Source organism: Scaptodrosophila lebanonensis, unplaced genomic scaffold, assembly GCF_003285725.1.
Source record: "Scaptodrosophila lebanonensis strain 11010-0011.00,11010-0021.00 unplaced genomic scaffold, SlebRS2 tig00000129-arrow-arrow-pilon, whole genome shotgun sequence".
Lineage (NCBI taxonomy): Eukaryota > Metazoa > Arthropoda > Insecta > Diptera > Drosophilidae > Scaptodrosophila > Scaptodrosophila lebanonensis.
Genome location: NW_022060583.1, coordinates 1132336 through 1158874, shown reverse-complemented (window position 1 = coordinate 1158874; position 26539 = coordinate 1132336). Strand labels below are relative to the sequence as shown.

Sequence of the window (26539 nt, the reverse complement as noted above, 5' to 3'; positions counted from 1 at the left end):
CGCAAATAAACGACTACTGATCTGCATTTTATTATAGTATTGTGGCTTATATCGAAAAGTTTTTTTTTTTTTTTTTTAAATGTTTTCTAGCTAGTAGGAATAGAAATGTTCGTGAAGCTTATTATTATTCTTTTAATACGATTCGAAAAAGGCAAAGGCATGGTTAGGACAGTTTTCAATCGTTTTTAAGTCGAACAGCACTATGTTTTCAACTAACAAAGGAAATGAAAAAAAAAAAAACTTAGCCAGCCTAATAACGATTGATATGACTTTGGGGAATAATTTTCTTCAACTTGAAATAGTTTCTGTAATCTTTATAAATAACAACGGTGACCAGATAATTAAAAAATGGTCCTACCTAAGACAGATCTTAAATAAAGATAAAAAAGAATGAAAAAAATAGTACCAATAATTTTTATAAATAACTATTACGTTCTTGTAGAAAAAACTGTTTTTTATAAAATATTATTAAAATATTTTCACTTGCATAGTATCATAAAGCGATGCGACAATCTGGACATAAGTATTACTAAATAGTTAAGAAAGAAAATATAAAAATGAGCAAAAAAATAAGCAAACTAAATTTCTACAAAAAGTATGAAAATAAACCTCAGCTTTTCAAAACAATGCTCCTATTATTGTCCATTAATATCACCTGATGAATAGTATGCGGAAATGTAGACAGTTACAATATCTAAGAGCCTGAGTGATATTATAACTATTTACCCACATATTGTAAGGTATATATATAAATTTAAATTCATCTGTTTTTTAATAATAAACAATATAATTTGTGTCCGTTGCCACATCAGGCGGCATATTTCTTCGAAGATGCAGATAGTGGAGATGTAACAGTTAATTTCTCCCTAGATAGTATATTTTGTAGTCGGGTATGCCAGCTTTAAGCATTCTTATGTTTTTTGTTATTTTTTTATTTTTTTATTTTTCCTGCCTTGATGGCACCCAGCATGTCCAACGACCTGGCTGTCTGCCATGTCTGTCCTGCACTGATATTTTTCAAAATGAAAGTTTAACAAAATTAAACTTTTCTCATTAAAACGTGCGATTTTTTGCTCAGCACTGCCGACGTCGTTGTGCCTTCCACTCTCGGCAGCTCCTGCTACCGCTGCTGATTTTTTAAACGCTGACCACAGCTCTACGTCGGCTGCCATTGTCGGTTGCCGCTGAGAATCCGCTGAGAGTTGTGCATATGGTTGACTGACTGGCATTGGCATGAATGGCTTGGTTGAAATGATGTGGTGTTGGGAGGGGGGAGGTGGTAGGGATTGAGGGGGGGGGGGGGTTGGTTCAAGTAGTGGAAGGTGAACGAGAACAGGAGCAGGAGCAGGAGCAGGAACAGGAGCAGGAGGAGCGCAGACAACGTTGAAGCGTGAAGCGCAGCGAATTCAGTTGAAGCTGCTAAAACTCCAAACATACACATACATACACATAACCATGTACATATGTATATGTGTACGATATATTGTACATACACACATACGCAATATATGTAGATGAGCGGCGCAAAGATGACGGCCGTAACGGTAACATATGCCGTGTCCATTCCCATTGCTGCTGCTTGTATAAGCAATTTTTCTACCATTTCGCAATTTTGTTGCTCTGGTTGTTGTTGTTATTTCTGCTGCTCTCTCGGTTCAGAGACTGCTTTTTGTTTCTCTCCGTTTTTTTTTTTTTTTAATTGAATATAAAACTTGCCAACGGCAATCGGAAGTGCAGTGCAGGAAACGACAGCTGTGCCTGTGTGTTGTGTGTGTGTTTGCCCGTATGTGTGTGTGTGTGCCAAAGTTGGCTTTCAATTAAGACAACGCAAAAATATAAATAAAAAAGGAGCAATCAAATAAATTTATGAAAAACTGAGCAGCAGATAACAAAGTCAAGAGTACAAATTTTGACTCCAACAATGGCTTTAAAACGCAACAATTGTTGCGATTCTCGTCGACCATAAATAGTCAGGCGACTAATAAAAAAAAAAATGACGTCAATCGTATTTACACATTTCTTTCATTCGGCTTGTCGTAAGTACAAAAACAATACATATATTTTCCAGAAGCACTCCCAAAATAATCGAAGCAGCACTCAGAAAATAACAAAAAGTTAACACAATTTGCTGTCAAAGAAAACTATAAACTACTAATATGAAAAGAAAACGATCTGCTGATCTAACAGAAATGAGCAAGAAACGGACACAGGGCTGAGTCCATAGAAATATAAATACGTTTTATATAGTCTGTCTTTCAAAATTGTCCTTGCCTTCGTCTCAAAAGACGGGTCTTTTTAGCAATGGAAATATTTCTATTTATACTTTCTTTATTGTATAACAGCATCTACCTTTTGGATATTTCAATCGTGAATAACTCTAACTATTTGTGTGCTTACATTTTTGATATCTCTTCCATAGATTTTCCGATTTTCCTTTTATCCATTTAATGGCGATAGACTACCTGAACAATCAATTAATCTAATGGCGCGCATTGTATTAGCTTCAAAAAAGGTTAAGACCACCAATAATTTAAAAAAATGTTTGAGCAAACTATATGATTTGGATATTTATATATATATATACTTGTATATATATATTTTTTTTTTGAGCAGACAAACAAATATTTCAAGTTGTATATAAACCGAATTTAAATTGCGCTCGAATCGGCATTCATCCGTTTTGCAAAGGAACCAAAAAAAGCATTTGTAAGCAAATGTAGATTCAAACAGAATGCATAATCATTTGATTTATTCCTGGTTACGGTTCTGGAGATGTTTAGTATTATTACTATTGGGGGTGTGTCCTATAAATTTCAAGTTTAAACTTATGCCACTGCTTTAAAAAAAAACCAATTCAATCACACACATACCCGTACATATTATAAGTAGTTTTTTATGATACTCACAGTTCGAGCGCCCAGTCCAAGAACTTGTGCAACCCATTCTCGAGGGGCTTGGTCTGGAACCAATTGGTATGGAATGGCATCATGTAGGGTGCCTTATTCTGTTCATAGTAACGCGAGAAGTCCTCCTGCAGCCACTCGAACACTTCATTCTCATCTAGGTTATGCAGAACACATTGATCCAAATAGGGGCAGTGACCGCCCTCATAGCCCTCCACATAGTGCGTATTTAGGGGCACCTCCCACACGCCAGGGAATGTGCGGGACGGGCATGTGCCGCTCTTACACTCATGCGAAATTTTAAAATCTAGAGTGTAGGGCCACACGGGCACAGCTACTGGTGGCACGGTAATTGAACTGTCATAGATGTAGCCGAAGTCTTCCAGAACCTTGGAATGAAAGAAGTAAAATAATAAACATCTGTAAGTAATCTGGGCTTAACAGAAAAGAATAAGTAGCTTTGCTTATCAACCTACGTAAAATCATAGCCCGAAAATTATTAAAGGCAATTAGTTTTCTTTTTTTAAAGTTGCTACTACTCTTGCAGGAGATTTAATAAGCATCTCCAACGCCATAAGTATACATCTTCTCAATCAGCCTGACGAGACGAATCGATATAGCCATGTCCGTCTGTCTGAATGAACGTCTGGATTTCAAAAACGGCTGAGTCCATATTGAGCAAACTTGGTATGTAAATTATAAATTCTATAAATTAGGCAAAACCAGTTTATTTTATTTTTTTGAATCTTTTCCTCCTCCCTTGTTCGTCCTATTTTTCTTCTGCTCTGCGACGGGTACAGGGTATTTCACTCTCGGTCTTGCGTTTCCCTTGTTTATTTTTGAATTAATTAAAGTTAATAAACGAAGAAATGAGAGCATTTGCTTAAATAATATTCGGCTCGTTGCTAAGTCTTCGAGACCCTTTTTTAATACTTGTATGTCATGACTCTTGAGGGATGGACTGTTTAACATGGTTTGAATATTTTAGAAGCTAAATAAATGTAAACATGCATCTTTCAATGCCGTTGATTGATAACTGAATCCAAATAAGTCATTTAATAGTTAGCTTTGATGCTTGCACTACAATTTTTAGAATGCAAATGCAAGTGACTCTGATTAACATATTTTTGTTTGAGAAAATAGAACAGATATTGCAGAAATCAGATACTGCTATCATATATTTGATTACTTTGTATATTCCTTGCAGCTCGAGTAAGCAGAACATGAACTAATATTTGATATTACTTGTATTTTGAATTCCTCTTAAGCCCAACCAACCAGTTACAAGACTAATCACAAATACTTATATAGTACATATATTCTTTATTTCATTAGCCTGCATGGCGTTTATTTGTATGGGAAAGCTGTAATCGCTTAAGGATAAGGATAAGGCTAAATACCTTGATGCCTCATCTAAATGTTGTCATCAAACACTCTCCAAGGTATGTGTTTCATCATTACGGGTATTATTACCAACAACACCATTGTGTTGAGCTCATTGCAAATATAGTACAATAATATACTTTGCACTGGGCACACAAAACACGGTCTACGCATACACGCATACATACATATATTACATGTTATTTAACACGATGCAACATGGAAATGGGCCAAGAGGGCAAAGGGCCAGAAGCACTAGTTGGGGCAGTGTGGGCGGCGAGGTCGTTTTCACAAACATTTTAGCCTATTATCCGCATAAAGTGATTTGATATTGATATGATTTTAAATGGCTGCATATATATGTCTGTACATATACGAGCCCTAACCACTATTAATTGGTACGGCACGGTTTTTTTCGACAGTGCAACTTTCAATGACTCATATTTATTTGTAGGCGATGATTGCCCAAACATATTTATACTTTTTAAAAAGGTCATTGAATTACCTTTAATTTCATATCAAAACATGCACAAGTTTCATATCAACAAAATGAAAAAACTCAATTTAAATAAAACAACTTTCATACTACACGAAATATTTTGACCATTATTAATTGGTACGGCAACATTATTTTTCTTAAAAAAACGGTGAAAAATGTAAAATGTAAACAAAAACTGGACAAGTAACGGTAAATAGAATATTGTGATGAAGGAAAAGTAAAAACATATGACATTTAGTTGTAGTTTTAGTTTTATTCCCTGATTTATGAGCACGATGGCACGTGGCAAGCCAGTTTGTGAGGAAGTTCGAGCTAAAATTCTAAAAAAATTAAATTTGGGCAACAGCTATGGTGAAATATCGAAAAGTCTTATGCTTTCTAAGTCTACAGTTCAAAATATAGTGAAAAGCTACAGAAAGAATGGCAATATACACTGTAATACAGCAAACAGAGGTCGAGTCTCAAAAGTTACTTCGCGTGACAAAAGAAGTTTGTCGAGTATAATAAAGGAAAATCGGCGAAGTACTGTGAGAGATATATCGGCAAAATGGTCTGCAAAAATTGGGAAAACAGTGAAACGAGAATGGACTCGACAGCAAATGAAAAGAATTGGATATGGCTTCTATAAGGTATGATTGCGGTTCCTGCTTAGCATAACAGATAATTTTTTCTGTACAATTAATATATGTTGGTGTTTTTAGGCCAAAGAAAAACCATTGCTCACAGCTTTGCAGATGAAAAAACGATTGCTATGGGCAAGACAAAGGCAGAATTGGGAACAGAGGCGTTGGCATTCTATAATTTTTAGCGATGAATCCAAATTTGATGTGTGTGTCGGTGATGCTCGAAAACGAGTAATACGAAAACGTACGGAGGCATATCACAAAGATTGTCTTAAACGTACAGTCAAGTTTCCAACGAGCACAATGGTGTGGGGATGCATGTCAGCCAAAGGTGTGGGACAACTTTACTTTATAGATGGAACTGTAAATGCAGAAAAATACAAGTGTATCCTTCAAAGTAATCTCCTTCCATCAATACCAAAGCTTTCTGAGTGTGGGGAATATACCTTTCAACAGGATGGTGCATCACCACACACCGCAAAAACAACCAAAAATTGGCTTCAAGAAAATGGAATTGATGTCTTAGATTGGCCGTCATCAAGCCCAGATCTAAGCCCAATAGAAAACTTGTGGGCAATCATCAAAAGAAAGCTGAGGAATGACCCACAGCGTACTCTGTCAGGACTAAAATCAAAAATTCAGGAAATTTGGGATTCCATAACTCCAGAAGAATGCCTAAAATTAGTAAATACCATGCAGAAGAGAATTCAGGGTGTTATTAAAAATAAAGGAGATGTTACTCAGTTTTAATGAATATATAATGTTGCCGTACCAATTAATAATGGTCAAAATATTTCGTGTAGTATGAAAGTTGTTTTATTTAAATTGAGTTTTTTCATTTTGTTGATATGAAACTCGTGCATGTTTTGATATGAAATTAAAGGTAATTCAATGACCTTTTTAAAAAGTATAAATATGTTTGGGCAATCATCGCCTACAAATAAATATGAGTCATTGAAAGTTGCACTGTCGAAAAAAACCGTGCCGTACCAATTAATAGTGGTTAGGGCTCGTACATATGCTATAGGTATATGAGTATGAGTGCGTGTGTGTGTGTGTGTGTGTGTGTGTGTCAATGCCTCGCCTCTCGGCTAACGGCGCACTTGAACCGTTTTATGCGTTGTGACGTTAATGTCATGTCATGTCATGTCAAGTAGGCGACTATGTACGCGATTTGTGTGCGGGTGTGTGTGTGTGTGTGTGAGCGCACAGAGAAAAACATTTTTAGGTATTTGGGATGTATTTTTAAGTTTCTTAAATTAATTGTTTGCTCAAAGACTTGAGCGAAATATTATTTTGCAATCAACAAATTCGGCATCTTAGTCTAGATAAAGACGAATGGGGTTCAACTGGGGTTTCTGACGTCATACTTATTTCAAAGAAATGTAAGCGATATACTTGAAATAGTATAACCAACTTTAAAAAAAGGAGGAGGTTCTTAATTCAACTGAAGTTTTTTCAGGATGCTGTTACTTCAAAATTATCCTCGAAACATTATGTTACTTTAAATGACAAATTCTACTATTTTAAATATCAAATTCGAGTAAATAGCGCTTCAACAAATTCTTAGCCCAACATTCATTCATTTTCTCACATAAAGCTAATTTTGATTTGCTATGGGAAATCAATGGAGCTATGAATCTAGAGTCAGTTGAAATAGTCGAACAAACGAAAAAGCTTGAAGCTTGTATTATAGCTAGATTTCTTAGCAACATTAATACGTACAAAACACAAATTAAATATGGCCGACAAACCAAAACGTCCACTATCTGCGTACATGATATGGCTGAGCAGCGTACGCGAGTCCATCAAGCGGGAGAATCCTGGCATTAAAGTTACTGAGGTGGCGAAGCGCGGTGGCGAACTCTGGCGCGGACTGCGGGACAAGTCTGAGTGGGAGGCAAAGGCAGCCAAGGCCAAGGAAGATTACAATCGTGCCATGCAAGAGTTTAAGGCGAATGGTGGCGACAACGCAGGCTACCGTGGTGGTGCCAGGAAGCGCGCAAAGCCAGCAAAGAAACCAGCAAAGAAACAATCGAAAAGGAGCAAGAAGTCTGAGTCTGATGACGATGAGGAGGACGAGAGCGAGTAACTTAACAACAGTGGACCTGTCAATCGTCGTCAGATGTATTTCTCTACTCCAAATTAAACACCTACCCGGTCATAGTACCCCCATCAAATAGTCTACAAAAATCATTAAACGACAACAAAGATCCGATCAAAAATTGCGTTAGTGTGGGCTTCAACTGCCGCCTTCAGCAAAATCCTCGCCACACAACACAAAAAACAAAAATAAATTGTATTTAAATATTAGTATTTAAGTTTATAGTAGTCGTTTCTTTTTTTTAGTTCACATAAAAAAAAGAACGAAACATTTCCATTTAGTGTAATTCTGACAATGGCATCCGTGAGAAAACTATTTTAATCATACATCATTTATTTATTTATTTAATATATCGACAAATAATGCTATCAATACAGTTTAGTAATTTTTAGCTACAATTGAAACTTGAAAAAGATGAGAAAGCCTCAATAATAACTAATAATAATAACTATTTGTCATTTGGCCAGCTATGCCACGATTCATAGCCAAATGTTGTCAGAGACATTATAGACCTACTCCACTAAAAAATAGATAGTATAGGAGAAAACTTAATTCTACTTAAGAGCTATCTAGAGAGAAAGATCATTATAATTGGAACAAATGATCAGAAAACGATTGTTGGTCTACAAGGCACTGAAAAGTTAAGCGACCTAAGAGAGCAGAGGAGTCTACCTCACCAATAACCAAACTGTGGAGAAACAGACCTACGATTTACTAAAGAAGGAAGGTTTATAAGCATCACTCTGCTAGAGAACAATTGCCAGAGGTTGGGATCCCAGCTTAAATCACTTAGAGCAAAAAGAATGAATTGCTTCTGAACAGACTCAATACGTTCCTGATGCTTTCCATACCGGATACACAAAACGCATGAGCAGTATTCAAGCACAGGGCGTACTAGAGCAGTGTAAAGAAGCTTAGTGGTATAAGAGTCATTAAATTCCTTGGACCAACGTTTAATGAATCCAAGTAATACATTCATTTTCTCACACAAAGATAACTTTGATTTGCTATGGGAAATCAATGGATCTATGAATCTAGAGTCAGTTGAAATCGTAGAACAAACGAAAAGGTTTGAAGCTTGTATTATAGCTAATTTCCTTAGCAACATTTCTACGTACAAAACACAAATTAAATATGGCCGACAAACCAAAACGTCCACTATCTGCGTACATGATATGGCTGAGCAGCGTACGCGAGTCGATCAAGCGGGAGAATCCTGGCATTAAAGTTACTGAGGTGGCGAAGCGCGGTGGCGAACTCTGGCGCGGACTGCGGGACAAGTCTGAGTGGGAGGCAAAGGCAGCCAAGGCCAAGGAAGATTACAATCGTGCCATGCAAGAGTTTAAGGCGAATGGTGGCGACAACGCAGGCTACCGTGGTGGTGCCAGGAAGCGCGTGAAGCCAGCAAAGAAACCATCAAAAAAATCATCGAAAAGGAGCAAGAAGGATGAGTCTGATGACGATGAGGAGGACGAGAGCGAGTAACTTAACAACAGAGGACCTGTCAATCGTCGTCAGATCTTTTTCTCTACTCCAAATTAAACACTTACCCTGTCATAGTACCCCCATCAAATAGTCTACAAAAATCATTATACAACATTGAAGATCCGATCCAATTGCCGCCTTAAGCAAAATCACCACAACACAAAACAAAAAACAACAATAAATTGTATTTAAATATTAGTATTTAAGTTTATAGTAGTTGTTTCTTTTTTAAGTTCCCACAAACGAAAAAAAAGCACGAAACCTTTCAATTTAGTGTAGTTCTGACAATCGCATCCATGAGAAAACTACTTTAATCGTACCTCATTTAATCCAAATTATCCCCGCAACATTATGTTAATTTAAATGACAAATTCTACTATTTTAATTATCAAATTCGAATAAATAGCTATTCAACAATTTCTCAACTCAACATTCATTTATATTCTTAGAAATCCCTAGATGGTGTCTACAAATTTATGAGAAACAAACACCATTCACCTTAATCGATTGCACAGGATAATCGGAAATTGAGGAAAAAAGTGCCCCCACAATGACTGGTGAGGGCGTTTTGGACGCTTGGCCGCTTGTTATTCTTCATACTTGTTGACAAACAAAATCAGTTCAAAAACGGCCGACATTTTACCAAAACAGTAATTAAAGAATAATAAAATCTAATAAATTATTATTATTATAACTTCAATGCAACAAACTACAAAAATCTTCATAAGAAACGGAAATATGAGGAAACGCTTCAAAAGTGTTTAGTTAGTATTAAATAACAACCTTTCGGAATAGAGTGATTTGTCTGCTGTCGGAAAAGTGTTTTAAAATGTTGTGTATTATCATATGGAAATAATTAATTATGAACAACTAAGTATGTTAGTTGTACTTGTATTTATGGTACTTAAATAAACATGCAAATCACGCAAATGCTACTAATTACAAGAATTAGTATTTAAATATGTTTGAGTCTTATTTTTGCAAGTGCATGGCACAGTACGAATATTTTCTGTTTCAATTTCCAATAATCGCAATTGAAAATTATAGTATGTATCAATTACCTCTCTCATTGCTTGACGCATTGTTTGGGGGCTGCACAGCCCGCTGTGTGAGCCGTTTCTTTGCATTTATTTGTACGCCTGCTGGCGAGTAAATGCATGGGGCAGATAGGGGAAGGTATGCACTCACCTTGTATTGTGTGTTGCGTCCTGGTTTGAGGAATGGGGCACGCATGCCGACCACATCGTTGACAGACACATTAGCAAAATGACGCAAAATTTCACGCATGCCAATCATTTCGCCCACCCACTCCTCATAGCCCTTGTCCTGCAGTCCGAGTTGTTGTGAAATACTTTCGGTTGCAATCTCATGACCAGCATAGCCCAAGTGTTGAATCTGTTGATAGTTGCTGCAAGGAAACAAAAAAATGTGTGTGAATATGAAAATTGTTGTTGAGTAATGCGGCTTAATTAAAAAAGGCACATCATGAAGTTGGCATTTGAAAGGGATGCCAGGCAGGACCTTTTTGCAGATTCTGTGCATTCTTATCTCACAATTGTATAACTCAAAATTCTAATATAACTTGCAGTCAGGAAAATATATATTAAAAGTAACAGAAGCTGATTAACAATTTGTTACATTGTATTGCAAGTTGATGAACACCAACAGATTATTGAAAGGGTTTTCGAAAGAAAGGCAAATAGATAACCACGTTCCTTTGATACTTAATTTGTAATTAATATGCTTACATAATTCCGTGAAGCAACAAAAATGAAATTCCAAATAAGTTTCAAAAATCTAATAAGTTTCACATTGACTTGAATTTTCTGATGAGTTCAAGAATGAAGATAATTTTGATTTGCTATGGGAAATCAATGGAGCTCTGTATCTAGAGTCAGTTGAAATAGTCGAACAATCAAAAAAGCTTGAAGCTTGTATTATAGCTAGATTTCTTAGCAACATTAATACGTACAAAACACAAATTAAATATGGCCGACAAACCAAAACGTCCACTATCTGCGTACATGATATGGCTGAGCAGCGTACGCGAGTCGATTAAGCGGGAGAATCCTGGCATTAAAGTTACTGAGGTAGCGAAGCGCGGTGGCGAACTCTGGCGCGGACTGCGGGATAAGTCTGAGTGGGAGGCAAAGGCAGCCAAGGCCAAGGAAGATTACAATCGTGCCATGCAAGAGTTTAAGGCGAATGGTGGCGACAACGCAGGCTACCGTGGTGGTGCCAGGAAGCGCGCAAAGCCAGCAAAGAAACAATCGAAAAGGAGCAAGAAGGATGAGTCTGATGACGATGAGGAGGACGAGAGCGAGTAACTTAACAACAATCGTCGTCAGATGTTTTTCGCTACTCCAAATTAAACACCCACCCGGTTATAGTACCCCATCACATAGTCTACAAAAATCATTATACAACATCAAAGATCCGATCAGAAATTGCGTTAGTGTGGTCTTCAACTGCCGCGTTAAGCAAAATCACCACCACACAACACAAAAAACTAAAAATAAAGTCTATTTAAATATAAGTTTATAGTAGTCGTTTTTCTTGTAAGTTCAGACAAATAATATTATTATTTTATTTTTTATCAATATTTTTATAATAATTAATTTTGATATATTGCAAATTTATGTTCATTTTAAAGGGTACTAATACAAATTTTTCCTAAATATATATGCATTTCCTACAAGTTAAAGCTTGTTTGAAGATGATATGTGACAGCAAAAATGTCTTTATTTTAAAAATATTATGCAATGATCATGAGAAAACTGAGGAGAGGTTAAAATATTTGACCCTCAACTATAGCTCCAACAAAAACTAAGCTAATGCTTATCATTCAAATATCGACATCAAGAGTAATTATATAAATAAATATATAATATATTTAATGGGAGAAAAATACAGATTTCATAGTATCAGCCGAATTGTGATGGGAATAAATTGAACTGACGTGGAACCATTGCTGCTCCAATCAGAATCGAGTACGAATTGAAAAAAAGAAAAGCAAGATAATTACAATTTAGAAAGCAATTATCTAACAAAAAAATGAACAATCCTCTTTCGGAATGTACAATAGCAAAATGCGACTTTATATTTAAAATCTTCTAATTTGAGTGAAAAAGGAATTTATGTGAATACGACATAATACTTGGGGCTATGGCCAACAATGTTACGAGCAAGGTAAAAAATGTACGAGAGTACAAAGGGAAAATTTGATGTAGTGCAGCTAAAATGTTAACAAATAGTTTTCACACTTGATGCACAAACACAAATAAAGCCACAAACACTCATGCGGGCTGTAGTAGATATTGCAACAATGGTTAACAAAGAACTTTGGTAAAAGGTACACCAACTGACTAACTGAGTGAGTGAGAGACTGACTGGCTGACTGACTAACGGAATGAATGAATTTCTGACGTGCTATAAAAAACTGCAGGTTTTGCCAATTAAAAGAACTTTACAGTTGCAACAACAGCAACAATACCAAGAGAATCCGAAGCATGAGCACTTGCAATGAAAATGAAGCTGGAGATAAAAGTTGCGCACAACAGTATGCAATGGCAAATGTGCCCAGTTATGCAAAGTAAAAGTAACAAGCATAATTGCGCATGTGTGTGTGAAATAAATTTCTTAAAGTTGAAACAGGCGCAAAATGCGAACGGAGACGCGCGCCGTGCGAATAGTTTTACAATGTTTAACACATAGAAGAAGGCAAAAAATAATAAAAAAAAATAGCAATAAAAAGAAAATCTACTGCAACAAAAAAATTGTTAATGAAATAAAATGATGGAAGTGCTTTTATTTTTATTTTGTGTTTGGTTTGCTGTTTTTTCATTCTGTCTCTCACCCACTGCTTAATATTGTTGGTTGCTTGTTTTTCATGTGCATGTGAAATATTTTTATACGTATTCATTAAACATTTCACTCTGCAGTGCAACCAGTCGGAAGAATATCTATTTGTGTGTGTGCATGTGTGTTCTTATGTATAAATGTATATATATGGATAAATATGTGTATGTGTATGGGTGTGTATGTGTGTGCGTGTATTTGTGTGCTTTATTTTTGGACAAACAAACTGTGCAAATATTTCGCAATGAAATTACGCCCTAAAGTCAAACTTTTGGCTTGTTGTAAAAAAAGAAAAAAAAAACGGCGAGCGATAAGTTAGGGCAGGACTTGTGCTCGTGTAGGAGCTGAAGCAGCGAATAAGAGAGAGGGGAAGTCAGCTAGAGCTGAGTGTAGTCAAAATAATGAATGGTGCAATGGCAAGTGCCACGCACTTTTGAATGACGCACATAACGGAAGTGTCCCACGCACACACTCCACCCACACCCACACCAACACACACACACACACACACTACTTTACGAGTATGCATGCACACATACGGACACATGTGCTAATATAATGTGCCACACAATGGCGCGTACAAACTATCTGACATCGTCAAAAAGTTCATGCAAAAATGTGAAAATGTGAAAAGTTGGCTGAAAAGCTCAGCACCAGCTACAACTTGCAGACGGCGACAATAAACGCCCACACACTTGCAACAAACACGCGCACACGTATGCACACATTTACACTCACATGTGAGATAGATTTATAGCATGACATTTCAATTGTTGGACAAACAGTTTGCCTGGACGAAAGAATTGGGCGAAGGCGGTACAGGGGACAGGGCAAAGGGCTCTTGGTCCTGGGCCAAGGCTGTTAGAAAACTGAAAACTGCACAAAGTATGGGTAAGGGCAATAGTTGAGGTGGTGCCGTCTATTTCTTGCCTGGTCCTGGGCCAAGGCTGCGAGGCAACTACATTTGGAGGTTAGAGGCAGCATAAGACAAGACCAAACAGACATTGCAACGATGTTTTGCATATAAACAAAACACACACACACACACCCCCGCACACATACTCGCACATAGAACGGGAAGTGCATGAAAGGCTTGAGGGTTTGTCGGAGGCATGTGTAGATGCACAGGCAAAATGTCAGCAGCAATTAACACTGCGAACAAATAACAACAACAACAACAACAACTACTACAAAAACAAATGCTGCAAAACAAGTGCCACCAACAGTGGCTGACGAAGCAGAGAAGGCGCCACGCGAAGATGTACAGAAATAACTAACAGAGGAAAACAAAAACAACATGGATATGAACCAAGGCAAACAGAAGGAGAAGAAGACGACGAAACAGATACTAGTAGCAGAAAAAGAAGGTGGACAAACACAAACACACACTGCTAACCAACACATGCCATACTTTTTGATGAATGCTCTTTGGCCTTGCTTGACAGCACATGCAGGCTACCGTCCATCATCAAAGTGAACGATCGGGCAGATGGCGATATATTTTTATTAGGCTGAACATTTCAGGTCCGACCATTTACTACAAGTATATACGCTCGATCTGGCGTGATTTCCCAAAACCACACAGACAAAAAGTAATGCATAGGCGAAACAAATTAAAAATAATTCAAACATGAAAAGGAAATAAAGTGTGTGCGAAATCTTGTATAATAAGTTCGTTTCTTAAAAGTCTCCCTTTTTTATTGTAATATTCAATATTCAATTCAATAAAGTAGAGAATGGTGTCAACATTGTATATTATAAAGAAATGTGAGTAAAAAATGTAAAATAGGCAAGGGAACAAACTTTTCTAGAATCTATTTTTAGATTTTGATTTTGATTTGTTTGGATTGGCATTCGATATTTATCCACGACTTGAATTCTTTATTTTTCTAAGAACTTATAAAGTAGACATTTGAGATATAGAAAAGCATTTGAAAACCCTAAATTTTGATTTTAAAAATTATACAAATTGTTTTGAAAGTGTTTTCAAAATTTGAACTATATGTGAAATGTTGATTTGAATGGAAAATAATGGTTTAACTGTATTTATTTAATAATTTGCATATAACAATATAATAAAATGCATATTTATGCAGCAATATAAATGTTGTGCAGCTTATAGATTCAAATGCCATTCAAAAGGACAGCCTATGTACAGAAATATCTACGAGTTTAGCCAAGAACTCCTCTAAATAATCTACATAATAATTGCAATTGAATGAAGTTCACATTCTTGTCATTACTGACATGATCTGAGTTAATAAAGCTGCGATTTCGTATATGAGTATTTAGTCGGTAGGACTGAAATGAGTACGTATGTATGTATGTTTGTGCTTATATGCACATATCTACATATTTAAGTATGTGTATGTGTGTTGACTATTGTTTATGTCAACAACACAACACTCATACGCATCGTGGCACAGCGAAATGGTTCGCAGTTGACTTTTTGTTGTGCAATTTTTGTTGGTTGTTGTTGTTGTTGCTGTTTCATTTCTTTGCTCGCACGCCTACAGAAAACAACAACAGCAAGTGTGAGTGAGAAAAACAGAAAAAAGGATGAAATGCTGCACCCAAATATGCTAGGAAGTAATTAACAATAAATAAATAAATAAATGGATTTTGTCTGTGCTAACGAGAAGCAGTTGTCCCAATGCCGTGGTCTCACTTTTTCTCACCTTCCCCCCGCCACGCTTTCCTGCCCATCATCACACATCACTTAGAAGTGTGCTTGCTTATGTGTCTTTATCTGTCTGTCTGTCTGTCTGCCTGTCTCTGTGTGGGTGTTGAGTGTTTTGTCCTTTGCTGTGTGGCGTTGTGGCTGCTAACAAGTTCAATTTGCATTTAAAAACGAGTAACACATGTAATCTCAACGATTAGAAATTGTTGGCATTGAAGAAAACACATAAAGTCGGTGGGAGTGTCATCCACACACACACACATGCTTATATATCGACCCATACACTTACAAATATGTATATGTACATGTAAGTGTGTTTGGAGTAAGTATGTTGCCGGCATCGTCTGAACAATAAATGCATAACGGCCCATAGCATTCTGCTGGCCATTCCACTTGGAACTTGTTTTCCTAGCCTAACTCTCTCTCACACACACACGCCCCCGCTACATATTTTTCTTCAATTTGCGTGGCCTAAAAGTATGCAACGCATTCCGTTGTTGTTGCTGCAATTTCTTTTAATGCGCTTTTAAAAGCCAAATCTACTGCACTTGTTGGCTGCCGTCGCTTCAGACTACCGCCCTCAAATTATCGAGCACATATGGCCTCGAATGAAGTTTGCCTTCCACATTTCGTATAATTTCTACAAATATTACCCATACGGCCCACGGTAACAATAACAGTCTGTCTAAAACTAACTGGACGCTTAAAATGCTTTTCGGGTCATTTTTTTGTTGTTATTTTTTTGGAAATATATTTAAGCAAGGAATCGGAATGTTTCACTCTTAACATATTGTTGGCCCTTAATTTCTCCAATGAACTGAAGGCTGTTTAAATACAATTATTTTTTTGTGCAGTATTTTAAGAAACGAGACAAATTATTATTAATAAAAATCTTGCAGAAACGGTATAAAGAGGTGTGTATATGTATATAGAAATATATTTGAATATCATTATAATAATATGTATGTATTGTTAAAAGGTACATTGATATCGATCTAAATATTTAATGACTATCGTACTAATTACGAAGTAACCAAATTCAATTAAAAGTAGCCTTTAACAGCATTGCACGATATGTCTTTGACCCTAAAAGAAGAGACTCCATAACGGCATACGATATAATTTTTGTAACCTAACCCTAACTATTGGATTTAACTTAGGACGCATGCATAGAACCATTACTTGAAATGAGCCGAATTATCTGTATGACAAAATCTCATTTACGTCATCATCAATAAGAATTAATAAGTTCAGAACGACACTTTTTCATATATGCTGTTCGTCTGTGGAACGAGTTAGCACATTACTTCAAAACAATCAGCAGTGAAACGCATTTAAGAACTAGAATTCAAGCCCACCTTCAAGAGAATAACTAAATGAAAATAAAGTAAAAAGCACAATGCTAACACTAATACATTCTGTAGACGACACTTATGTACTAGTTATAACGATAATAAAAAGAGCGTAGAAACTTTAAATTTATGTACATATAAATAAAATTTAACTCATAAAAATAGGTTAAGTGGGCTAATCAAATCACTTTCAATTTTATTTAAGAAAATTGTATGTATGTTTTCTGATTAGTGTATTAATTTATAAGATTCTTTCTTGTCGCACTAGAAACTAACAATACATAAATATATAAATAAAACTAGGATAATGATTACAAAAATAAATAAAATAAATTAAACAGGAGTGCATTCAAAAGTCGTTCTCAGGCTATTTTAAATGAGAGCCAACAGTGTTCGAGCAATGAGCTTTTGTTTTTATTGTGACCAGCCAACCAGCCAGTCAGCTCACACAAAAATTTACTTAATTTGTGTCAGACATATTGTGCGTGCATGTGCCTGGGTGTGTGTGAGTGGGTGTGTGTATTCATGTGTGCGTGTATGTGTGTGTGCCATCCATGACCATGCCTAACGAGCTGCACAAAACTCAGACTTGGAAAAAAGCCAAAGCCAAGGCTCGTTTTCAATAAAGCTCGTCGACGGCTAAAACAACAACAAAACGCACACACACATGCAAAATTCATAAAGAAATTGGCAAAAGAAACAAGCAACCAAAAAATGGGAAAAATGAAATCGGGATGTTGGGGAAGGAGTGCGGTTGTAAAAGGAAGGAAAATTCTTGATGGTAGGCAGCAAGTGGATAAAAAAAAAACACAGCTCAGTTCGTATAGATGCCATACATATGTATGTGTATGTATGCGCTATATATGTATGTATGCATATATGCATTTGAACAAAGCCAACTTAATGCATTTGCTGCTGCTGCTGCTGTTGTTGTTGTTGTTATTGCTGGCGCTGTTGCTTGTCTATATGGGAAAATTATGGTTTGGTTCGATGGCTTGCTGGCTTGCTGGCTTTCTGGCTGGCTGGCTTACTGCCTGGTAGCCCTTAACTTCGGCTCTATGATCATCGTTATTATCAACACCAGTTAAGCAATAACAGCAGCAACAACAACAGCAACAATAAAACCAACAACTGGTATAGCAGCTGTGTCTGCATGTTGTGAGTGCGGTAGTGATTACAAGGGCGAGTAATAAAAGTAGACAACTAAAAACAGAAGAAGCACACACCGAAACACATCCAGTTACACACACACTCACACACATACACCAATGCTTGTGCACAATGAAAAATGAAAGGCAACACAAAGAAAAAAGAGGAAAAACGTGGTTGGAAAGGAAAAAAAAACAAGGTCTAGTGCAGTGCTTAGCATGCAGGGATGCGTGTATGGGTCAGGAAGTACTCGTAGCGTCCACCACAAATACTCACACACACGCACACACAAACACACACACACACACACACATACATATATATACACAATTACACATATGCACAAAAGCACCTGCACACACATGCACACTCATGCAAGCTGTTAAAGTGTCGTTGGCTGTTGTCATAGTCATTGTCAACGTTGCCCTTATCTTTATTTCACATCAACGACATTGTCATCATCATTATCATCATCAGCAGCAGTAGCAGCAGCAGCAGCAGCAGCAGCAGTATCGTCATTGTCGTAGGTAGGTTAGTGGAGAGGCATAGACACAGATTCAAGACCAAGTCTCATCATTGTCGGCAACAACTACAATAAGGGGCAGCAGCAACTATGCCTTCATCAACAATTTGCAAGAAGAATAACATGAAAACAGCCAAAATACAGGGGGTAGCTCAAAAGGCACGCACTCAACCACAAAAACACACACATCCACATGCAAAAATATACATACACATACACATGTGAGGCTCACGGCTCACGGCTCATGGCTTCATGCATTAAGCAGAGCGCTCAAAAATCTAACATCTAGATATTAACGTTACGGATATTTTGCTACAAAATTGCAGTTGTCGCAACAAAATGTTGCACGGCTCACTGCCAGCATCAGAGCGCTCGACATTCAGCTGCCAATATGGGTAATGGAGAAATGTTCATACTATATATATACACACATACATATGTACCCGTGTATGTGGGAGTGCAGGCTACCATATTGTTGTTAGAGAACAACAATTTAACGCAATGACAGACTTAAATGTGTCTATTTCGTATCGCTTTCGATTTTTGATATTCAACTATAGATACAAAATTTCAACTAGACACACGTATATAGAGTAATATTTTAAAAGTAGCCTAATTTCAAAATTAGTTATATTTCAAAACAAATGTATGTATGTATAAAATATACAAATTAAAATTGAACAGCTTTAAAAAAAACTGATAAAGTGTTCAATAGTCCTCTTCTTACGACTGCAAATTGCTATTTATTTATTACCAAACTAATCAGAATAATCAAATGCAGATGTAAAGATTTTAGAAAATTGTATTTATTGTATTGTAGTGCCCTTCGACTGAACGGAGAACGGCGATTCGCTGCGCAAAGCAATATCGGGCAGATGCGTGAACTACACAGGAGGGACCGGAGGCTTGCTTCGATGGGGGCCATTTTCCAGTATAAACAAAAGAAGCGCCAAAAATAATTGCGACATTCAACTCAGTTCTAATTTATATAATTTTATTAGCCTTCCTAGAACAGGTGCTTGTTCTTGGTTATCGATGCGTGTTTGCAGCCAAATTCCGGATTACTTTCTACTTTCTTGGAAAATAGCCTTCTTCGAAATCATGCAAAATATTCCAAGTACAAAGAACTTGTGCTTTTTAGATACTATTTCACATGCATTATGTATATACTTAGTATAGAATATCGATAGTCCCAGAACAAAGCAAAATATTGGAAAATTATATTTATTTCCCTACCTAGTCGGGAGACAGAAATCATTATTATTAGATAGGACCTTGAAACGTTTTAAAAAAAGTTGTGTGCCTTAAAAAACTGAAGCATTATCTTAAATCTTGTACAGAATTGGCTTTGTCTTTGAAATGTTCTCTGTTATCGTTCCCTTTTATGTTAAATAAATTATCATATACATACATACGACAAAGATCCTTAATTAATTATTAATTATTATTATTAATTATCATTAATTTAATTATGCTTAATTAAAATCCAAAGCTTGGCTGTAAACACGTATCGAAAAGCGATAACAGCAATTATAAAAAAGTAAAAAACAGCAGCAGACGTTCAAACAGAGATGTCCTCAATGAGAAGGTATTCATATAACGAGATGTCTACAAAAATCCGTAAAATGGTCTAAATCGAAGTTAGTATAGCTCGATTCTTGTTGAAAGTATTTCTGTTTTAAATTTGAAGCGTGTGCATGTTTGTTTTCGACAAGAGTCGCAGTGCTGGGTGATACCATTGCGTATACGTAATTTGGCTGGCATGGCTAGAGGCGGAAGCGCGCTAACAACTTGAGCAAATTAAAGGCAAACGTAAGTAACTGTGATCACAAAATGCCAAAATGACAGAGCAAAGCTTATTCACGAGCGTTTTTTTCTTTCTTAAATTTTAGTTGCCGCTTGTTTTCTTTTATTTTGTATTCTTGCCTTTTTGATGGCAACTTAAAACTTGCAGCCAAGTACCACAACAACTAACGATTTCAATGTGTGGTAGCGACAGAAGCGATGAGGCTGGTAGCGTTGGCGTTGGTGTTGGTGTTGGTGCTGGTGCTTCTGGTGGTGGTGGCGGCAACTTTGACGCTGGCAGACAGCTGCTCAAAACTTGGCCGGGTCATTTAGAAAGTTTAAAGCTAAAGATGGCAGCAGTAGCAACGCCAGTGACGGCAAAGGCGCTGGCAATGGCGGTGGCGGTGGCATTAGCATCAGCATCAGCATCAGCATCAGGCCATGATAGCGACGGTGTGCCTGCCGGTGACGGTTGCGGTTATTAGGCGTAGGAATTTGCCTAGCAGCTGGACGCGGTGTCATCCACTCATCCAGACATTCAGCGACGAGATTTGTTAGCCTTGCTCTGGCACAATGGTCGATATTGCAAAATATTTCATGATCTCAATTATATTTTGTTAGAAGTCGAAAGCGCTTTACAATATTTATTGAGAGATATGCTAAAAAAAGAGACCATATATTCATGCACATGTATGAATATTCGAATAGGCCGTGGTTGAGGAAACTTAAAAAAATTGAAAAAAAAGAAATGCTTGCTTAAAGCCGAAGCTTTGTTTTTACAGTTCACTAAAACTTTATAGGAAATATGGACTTATTATCTCAATGATTATACCTATTGATGATTGTTGTGTATCAGGCCGCGTATATTTCCAGAATGTGTTACAATTCAAAATGTGTAGCTAAAGGGCACAAGATCAATGTGACCAGGTGACACTTTTACAATAATACTTAACAAGGTATCGAATACCTAACATGCCTCTCCTTAGCTTTGTCATAACACTCAATAAAATATATACATTTGCATTGATACATGTTTAACATTATGAGATATTTAACAATTAACAAAACAATTATTCATGGAGTTCAATAGAGATTTCATCATAAATTCAGGTCTAAATTCAACTTAATACATTTCATTTTGTTTTCTTAATTGCAAATATTTGATTCATAAGTTTCATTTTCTATTTTTAATTTTTAAGTGGAAGGCTTAACAACCTTTCCCTCTATACGTGGTCTTAGCTGTCTTCTGGTTGGTGTTGGTTCAGAAGGAATTACAGTGTCATTTTGACTTTTAGATTCACTTGAACAATCACTTTCGATTTGATTATCTCGTTTTTCTGTTGCAATGTGTTTGCTTTCTTGATTTCTAATTTGATTTAAATGTCGTTTTATTTCACGATTGTTATGAGTTAAGATACAACAATAAGATCGAGGTCCCAATTGTTGGCTAACTGTTGCTTGAGTCCAACTTGCCTTGTTAGGATTTTTATAGTCCCTGACCATAACCTTTTGACCTTCTTTAAATCTTATGTCGCGATTACCTCTGTAACTCATGACACTATCCTCCTGCTTTTTGCTTATTTGATCATGTACAATTGGAGGTTTTAAAAACGAAAATCTGGTCTTTAGTTGTCTACCAAAGAAAAGTTTGGCTGGCGATTCGCCGGTCGTGCAATGAATCGTGTTTCTGTAATCTATTAAAAATCTATTCAGGATTATGTCAAAACTAGAATTGCTGTTAACTTTAATGCTTGCATTTATTGATTTTTTTACAGTCTTTACAAAGTTTTCAGCTTGGCCATTTGTCGCTGGATGACCAGGAGCTGTCAAAACATGCTTTATGCCATTGTTGGCCATGAAAATGCGAAATTCCTCTGAAGTAAATTGTCTACCATTATCAGACACTAATACATCAACTAGACCATATCTACAAAATAATTCTCTTAAGGTTTTTATTGTAAACGATGACGTAATTTCCTTTGTTTTAAAAACTTCTACCCATTTAGAGAAAGAATCTACACATATCAATAAATAAAAATTATTTATTGGTCCTGCAAAATCTACGTGTATTCTACTCCATACCTGACCATTTGATTTCCACGGTATCAAAGTAGACTTTTCTGGACTTGGTTGTGATTCCTGACATGCGATACATTCTCTTATTAAATTTTCAATTTCTAAATCCATATTTGGCCACCATACGTATGAGCGTGCTAACATTTTTGTTTTCACCATTCCTAAATGAGATTTGTGGAACTCTTGTAAAACTTGATTCCTAAGTTTTGTTGGAACTATTACACGATGACCCCATAAGATACAATCGTACTCAACTGTTAGCTCATTTGCTTTATTTATGAAATTTGAGAATTCAGCCTTGTTTAATTTTTGTAGCGATCCAATTTTAATGGCTTCGCACACCTTTGAAAGGATTGAATCATGCCTTGTTTCACGAGCAATACTCTTGAAATTCAATTTAAACGGTATATCAGATTGAATGAAGTTAATATAATTGTATTCCTCATCTTCGTTTGATTTGTATAACTGAGGCATCCTTGAAAGTCCGTCAGCCTCGTTTAATGAACCCTTTATGTGTTCAACTGTGTACTGAAATCCTGACAATATTAAAGCCCACCTCTGCAAACGTGCAGACGCCATAAGTGGCAATCCTTTTTTATCTCCAAATATTCCCAAGAGGGGCTTATGATCAGTTCTCAAGATGAACTTGATCCCTAGAAGGTATTGTTTCAACTTCATTACACTATATACAATCGCGAGAGCTTCCTTATCCAGTGTGCTATAATTAATTTCACTTTTTGATAAGGCTCTGGAAACAAATGCTATCGGTTTAAGACCATCAGCAAATCTATGTGCTAGTACGCCAGATACGGCATTACTACTGGCATCAGTCGTTAAGACAATAGGCAAGTTTGCGTCATAATGCACTAAGACTTGTTCTGAAGTTATCTCACTTTTAATTCTCTCATATGCTTTGTTACATTCAACTGTCCAAACAAATTTTGAATCTTTCTGCAAAAGTACATATAATGGACTCATTATCTGTGCGAAGTTTTTAACAAACTTTGAATAATAATTCACCATTCCAATGAATGCTCGTAATTCAGATACATTTTTAGGTGTGGGTGCTAGTAAAACGCTGGAAACTCTATCAACATTTTTGCTTAATCCGTACCTGTCTATTGAGAACCCTAAGTAACGAATTTTAGATTTGAAAAATTCACATTTGTTTGCATTTAAAGTTAGTCCGGCTGATTTCAGCTTGCTAAGAACTGTTTTTAAATTTGAAATGTGTTCTTGAAGATTGCTTCCTGTTACTGTAATGTCGTCCTGATAAACTACGACTCCTTTTATTCCTTGGAATAAACATTCCATTGTCTTTTGGAATATTGCTGCTGCTGTTTTTATACCAAAAGGTAATCGTTTGACTTTTAAAAGTCCAATATGTGTGCTCCATGTGCACAACAACTGAGATTGCTCATCTAGGTGCAACTGGTTATAAGCATTGCTTAAATCAAGTTTAGTGTATAATACGCCTCCTTGAAGTGCTGCAAAAATATCATCAATTCGTGGTAACGGATATCGTACATCGACTAATGATCTATTTACGGAAACTTTGTAGTCTCCACAAATTCTTATATCACCATCTGGCTTAAGAATCGGAACCAATGGGGTTCCCCAATCAGAACTATCAACTTGTTCTAAAACTCCTAACTCAATCAAAGCGCGTAATTTTTGTTCAACGCGGTCTTTCCATGCTAATGGTAGCGGCCTAGGCTTGAAAAATATTGGCTTGGTGTTTTCCGCTATTTGTAACATAATTTTGCTCCCATTAAAAGAACCTAATTCGGGTCTAAACACATCTGCAAATTCACTTTTTATTTGTTTTGTAAGTACAGAGAGTTGTTCACTTTCGCTAACATTGTTAACTTGAACTAATTCAAAATTAAACGATCTCAAAAATGTTCTACCAAGTAAAGCTGGACTCATTGTTTTCGCAACTACTATAACCATTTCTTTTCTTATGCCTCGATATTCAATTGTTGCATCGTACTCACCGACAATTTCAATAAGACGACCATTGTAGTCCATGTACGGAACATTACATTCTCTGAGCGGCTTCTTCATCACTGCCTTCTCATAAACTGAATATGGAATAATTGTACAAGATGCTCCAGTATCGCAAGTGACGTTCATGTTACAACCATCAATTGTAACCGGTAACACGTAAACCTCACCAGAAGAAGTTGGTGCCACGCTAAATACAGAAAAATTAAATTCATTTAGCTTAGTATCTAACATAGGATCTTCAGATTGTAAATTCGATACGCAATTTATTCGTTTTGAATTACATACGCTCGCCAAATGACCCTTCTTCCCACAAGTGTGACAATTTAGATGTTTGTACTTGCACTCTTCAGATCGATGATTTTTCCAACCACAGTGCACACAGAATTTCTGCTGCTTTTTGCCTCTGCCTGCGTCGCCGTCACTACCGTCGCTGCTACTGCTTTTGAAGTTCATCCCATGTGATCTTCCGTTGCCCTTGAAACTTCCAGTGTCATAACTGCCGTTGTTTCTATTGTTGCAGTTTCGCTTTTTTCTTTGATTTGCGCTGCTTCTGTTCACGTAACTGATGTTCTCTCCTGTCCTCTTTGCAAAATCTTTGGTCTCCATTATCATTGCCTTTCTTAGTGCGTCAGAAAGAGATAGACGTTCATCTTCTTCGCACATGCGTTCAAATATTGCATTAGGAAGACTCATCACAAATTGGTTAAGTACGAATGCTTCCAAATAGACACCAAATTTACAGCTACATGCCAACTGTTTTAAACGGGCATACCATTCTGCAATTGTCTCATTTTCGCCTTTGACTGCCATATGAAACTTTTTTCGTTCTCGAAAAACAAGTGTAGGTGGTGTGTAGTGCGTTGAAAGTATTTCGCAAATTTCCTTGTATGACTTTGATACAGGTGAATCTGGACTGCATAAACTGTGTAATACACCATACGGGCCTGTTCCAATTGATTTCAACAACGTTGATTTTTTTGCATTTTCTTCACTCACACTTTGCTCGCACATGTGTATTTCAAATTTTTCTTTCCAAATTGCAAACGTTTCACTGTTTGGCACAAACTCGGGTATGCTTATCATGTGATAAAATTGTGGAGTTATAGGTGCTGCTGTAGTCATGCTGGTCATTTATTTGTTCTTCTTTAACTTTTATTTTCTTAACCTTTATTTTCCTAACTTTTATTTTCCTCGTCGCCAATTCTGTTGTGTATCAGGCCGCGTATATTTCCAGAATGTGTTACAATTCAAAATGTGTAGCTAAAGGGCACAAGATCAATGTGACCAGGTGACACTTTTACAATAATACTTAACAAGGTATCGAATACCTAACAATGATAAATTACTAGTTCTAGAGAATTTTTTTGTTGGCTCCTCTCTAATTTCTGCAAAAATGTGATTGAGATAATCACAATTTCTGTCAATTTCTATATGTAATTGTGAAATTTACTCACTAATATTCTTTATTCATGCTAATTGTCTGTGGAATCAACTACTTCTACATTAAAAAAAATAGTAGTGCAAAATTAAATTCTTTGTTTAAAAATAAGTAAATAGCTGTATAAAATGGTCGAAGAATAAAATAACCCATTAAATTAAATTCTATAGTTTAAAAAATAGTTTAAGTAGTTTAATAAAGGCGTACGAAATTGTATGTTTTTGTGACTAGTGCACTAGGAAATAATAATAAAAAGAAACTCATTTTCAGTTTGAATAAAGGGCATCAAAATAGGATCAAACAAAGATGCTTTTGTTAGAGGCGGGTTAAGCGCTACACTCTCTACGAAACAAAATAATATTTTGGCTGCAATCTTTTAGTATGGCACCACTGTGCATTTAAGTTTTTAGTGAATCGGGATGACTGCTGTTTAGGCATAGCTAGCGAGCCGTGCTTAGTGATATTAAAATCAACGACAAGGCTGCACATAGCCAGGGTAAGGTGGCAAGGCGGCTAGGCGGCAAGGCGGCAAGGTGTGCGCGGTTGTTGCAACAAAATGGCCGCTCATGGCCGCAGCATGAAAATAAAAATGAACTTTTCGTTAAGACGTGAGCTAGGAAGCTGCTAGTTATACACAGACATGTATACGAGTATGTGTGTTAGTATGTTTG

The 26539-nt window shown here is 36.5% G+C and overlaps 5 protein-coding genes across 5 annotated transcripts in view; 3 read left to right on the top strand and 2 right to left on the bottom strand.

Moving 5' to 3' along the window:
• Positions 1–26539, bottom strand: part of LOC115628855 — a 78982-nt gene that overhangs the window by 3992 nt on the left and 48451 nt on the right. Inside the window, exons 6-7 of the mRNA XM_030525105.1 lie at positions 10186–10405; positions 2907–3292 (exon numbers count right to left, since the gene is read on the bottom strand). Of these exons, the coding sequence (XP_030380965.1) occupies positions 2907–3292; positions 10186–10405 (606 nt within the window). The remainder of the gene's footprint in view (positions 1–2906; positions 3293–10185; positions 10406–26539) is intronic.
• Positions 7084–7724, top strand: LOC115628857 (high mobility group protein D-like). The gene has a single exon (XM_030525107.1). It carries the CDS (start codon positions 7150–7152, stop codon positions 7498–7500), a length of 351 nt encoding a protein of 116 aa, XP_030380967.1. The 5' UTR covers positions 7084–7149; the 3' UTR covers positions 7501–7724.
• Positions 8627–9203, top strand: LOC115628856 (high mobility group protein D-like). Its single transcript, XM_030525106.1, has one exon. It carries the CDS (start codon positions 8647–8649, stop codon positions 8995–8997), a length of 351 nt encoding a protein of 116 aa, XP_030380966.1. The 5' UTR covers positions 8627–8646; the 3' UTR covers positions 8998–9203.
• On the top strand, positions 10985–11536 carry LOC115628858 (high mobility group protein D-like). Its single transcript, XM_030525109.1, has one exon. It carries the CDS (start codon positions 10986–10988, stop codon positions 11322–11324), a length of 339 nt encoding a protein of 112 aa, XP_030380969.1. The 5' UTR covers position 10985; the 3' UTR covers positions 11325–11536.
• LOC115628853 (uncharacterized protein K02A2.6-like) lies at positions 21529–25560 on the bottom strand. The gene is made up of 2 exons (XM_030525104.1): positions 24712–25560; positions 21529–24617 (listed from the first exon to the last, which is right to left on the bottom strand). The coding sequence occupies exon 2, from the start codon at positions 24554–24556 to the stop codon at positions 21539–21541; it is 3018 nt and encodes a 1005-aa protein (XP_030380964.1). The 5' UTR covers positions 24557–24617; positions 24712–25560; the 3' UTR covers positions 21529–21538.

Bases quoted from the DNA above. Each gene is read 5' to 3' on its own strand.
- LOC115628858 (XM_030525109.1), top strand. From the start codon at position 10,986: ATGGCCGACAAACCAAAACGTCCACTATCTGCGTACATGATATGGCTG.
- LOC115628856 (XM_030525106.1), top strand. From the start codon at position 8,647: ATGGCCGACAAACCAAAACGTCCACTATCTGCGTACATGATATGGCTG.
- LOC115628853 (XM_030525104.1), bottom strand. From the start codon at position 24,556: ATGAACGTCACTTGCGATACTGGAGCATCTTGTACAATTATTCCATAT.
- LOC115628857 (XM_030525107.1), top strand. From the start codon at position 7,150: ATGGCCGACAAACCAAAACGTCCACTATCTGCGTACATGATATGGCTG.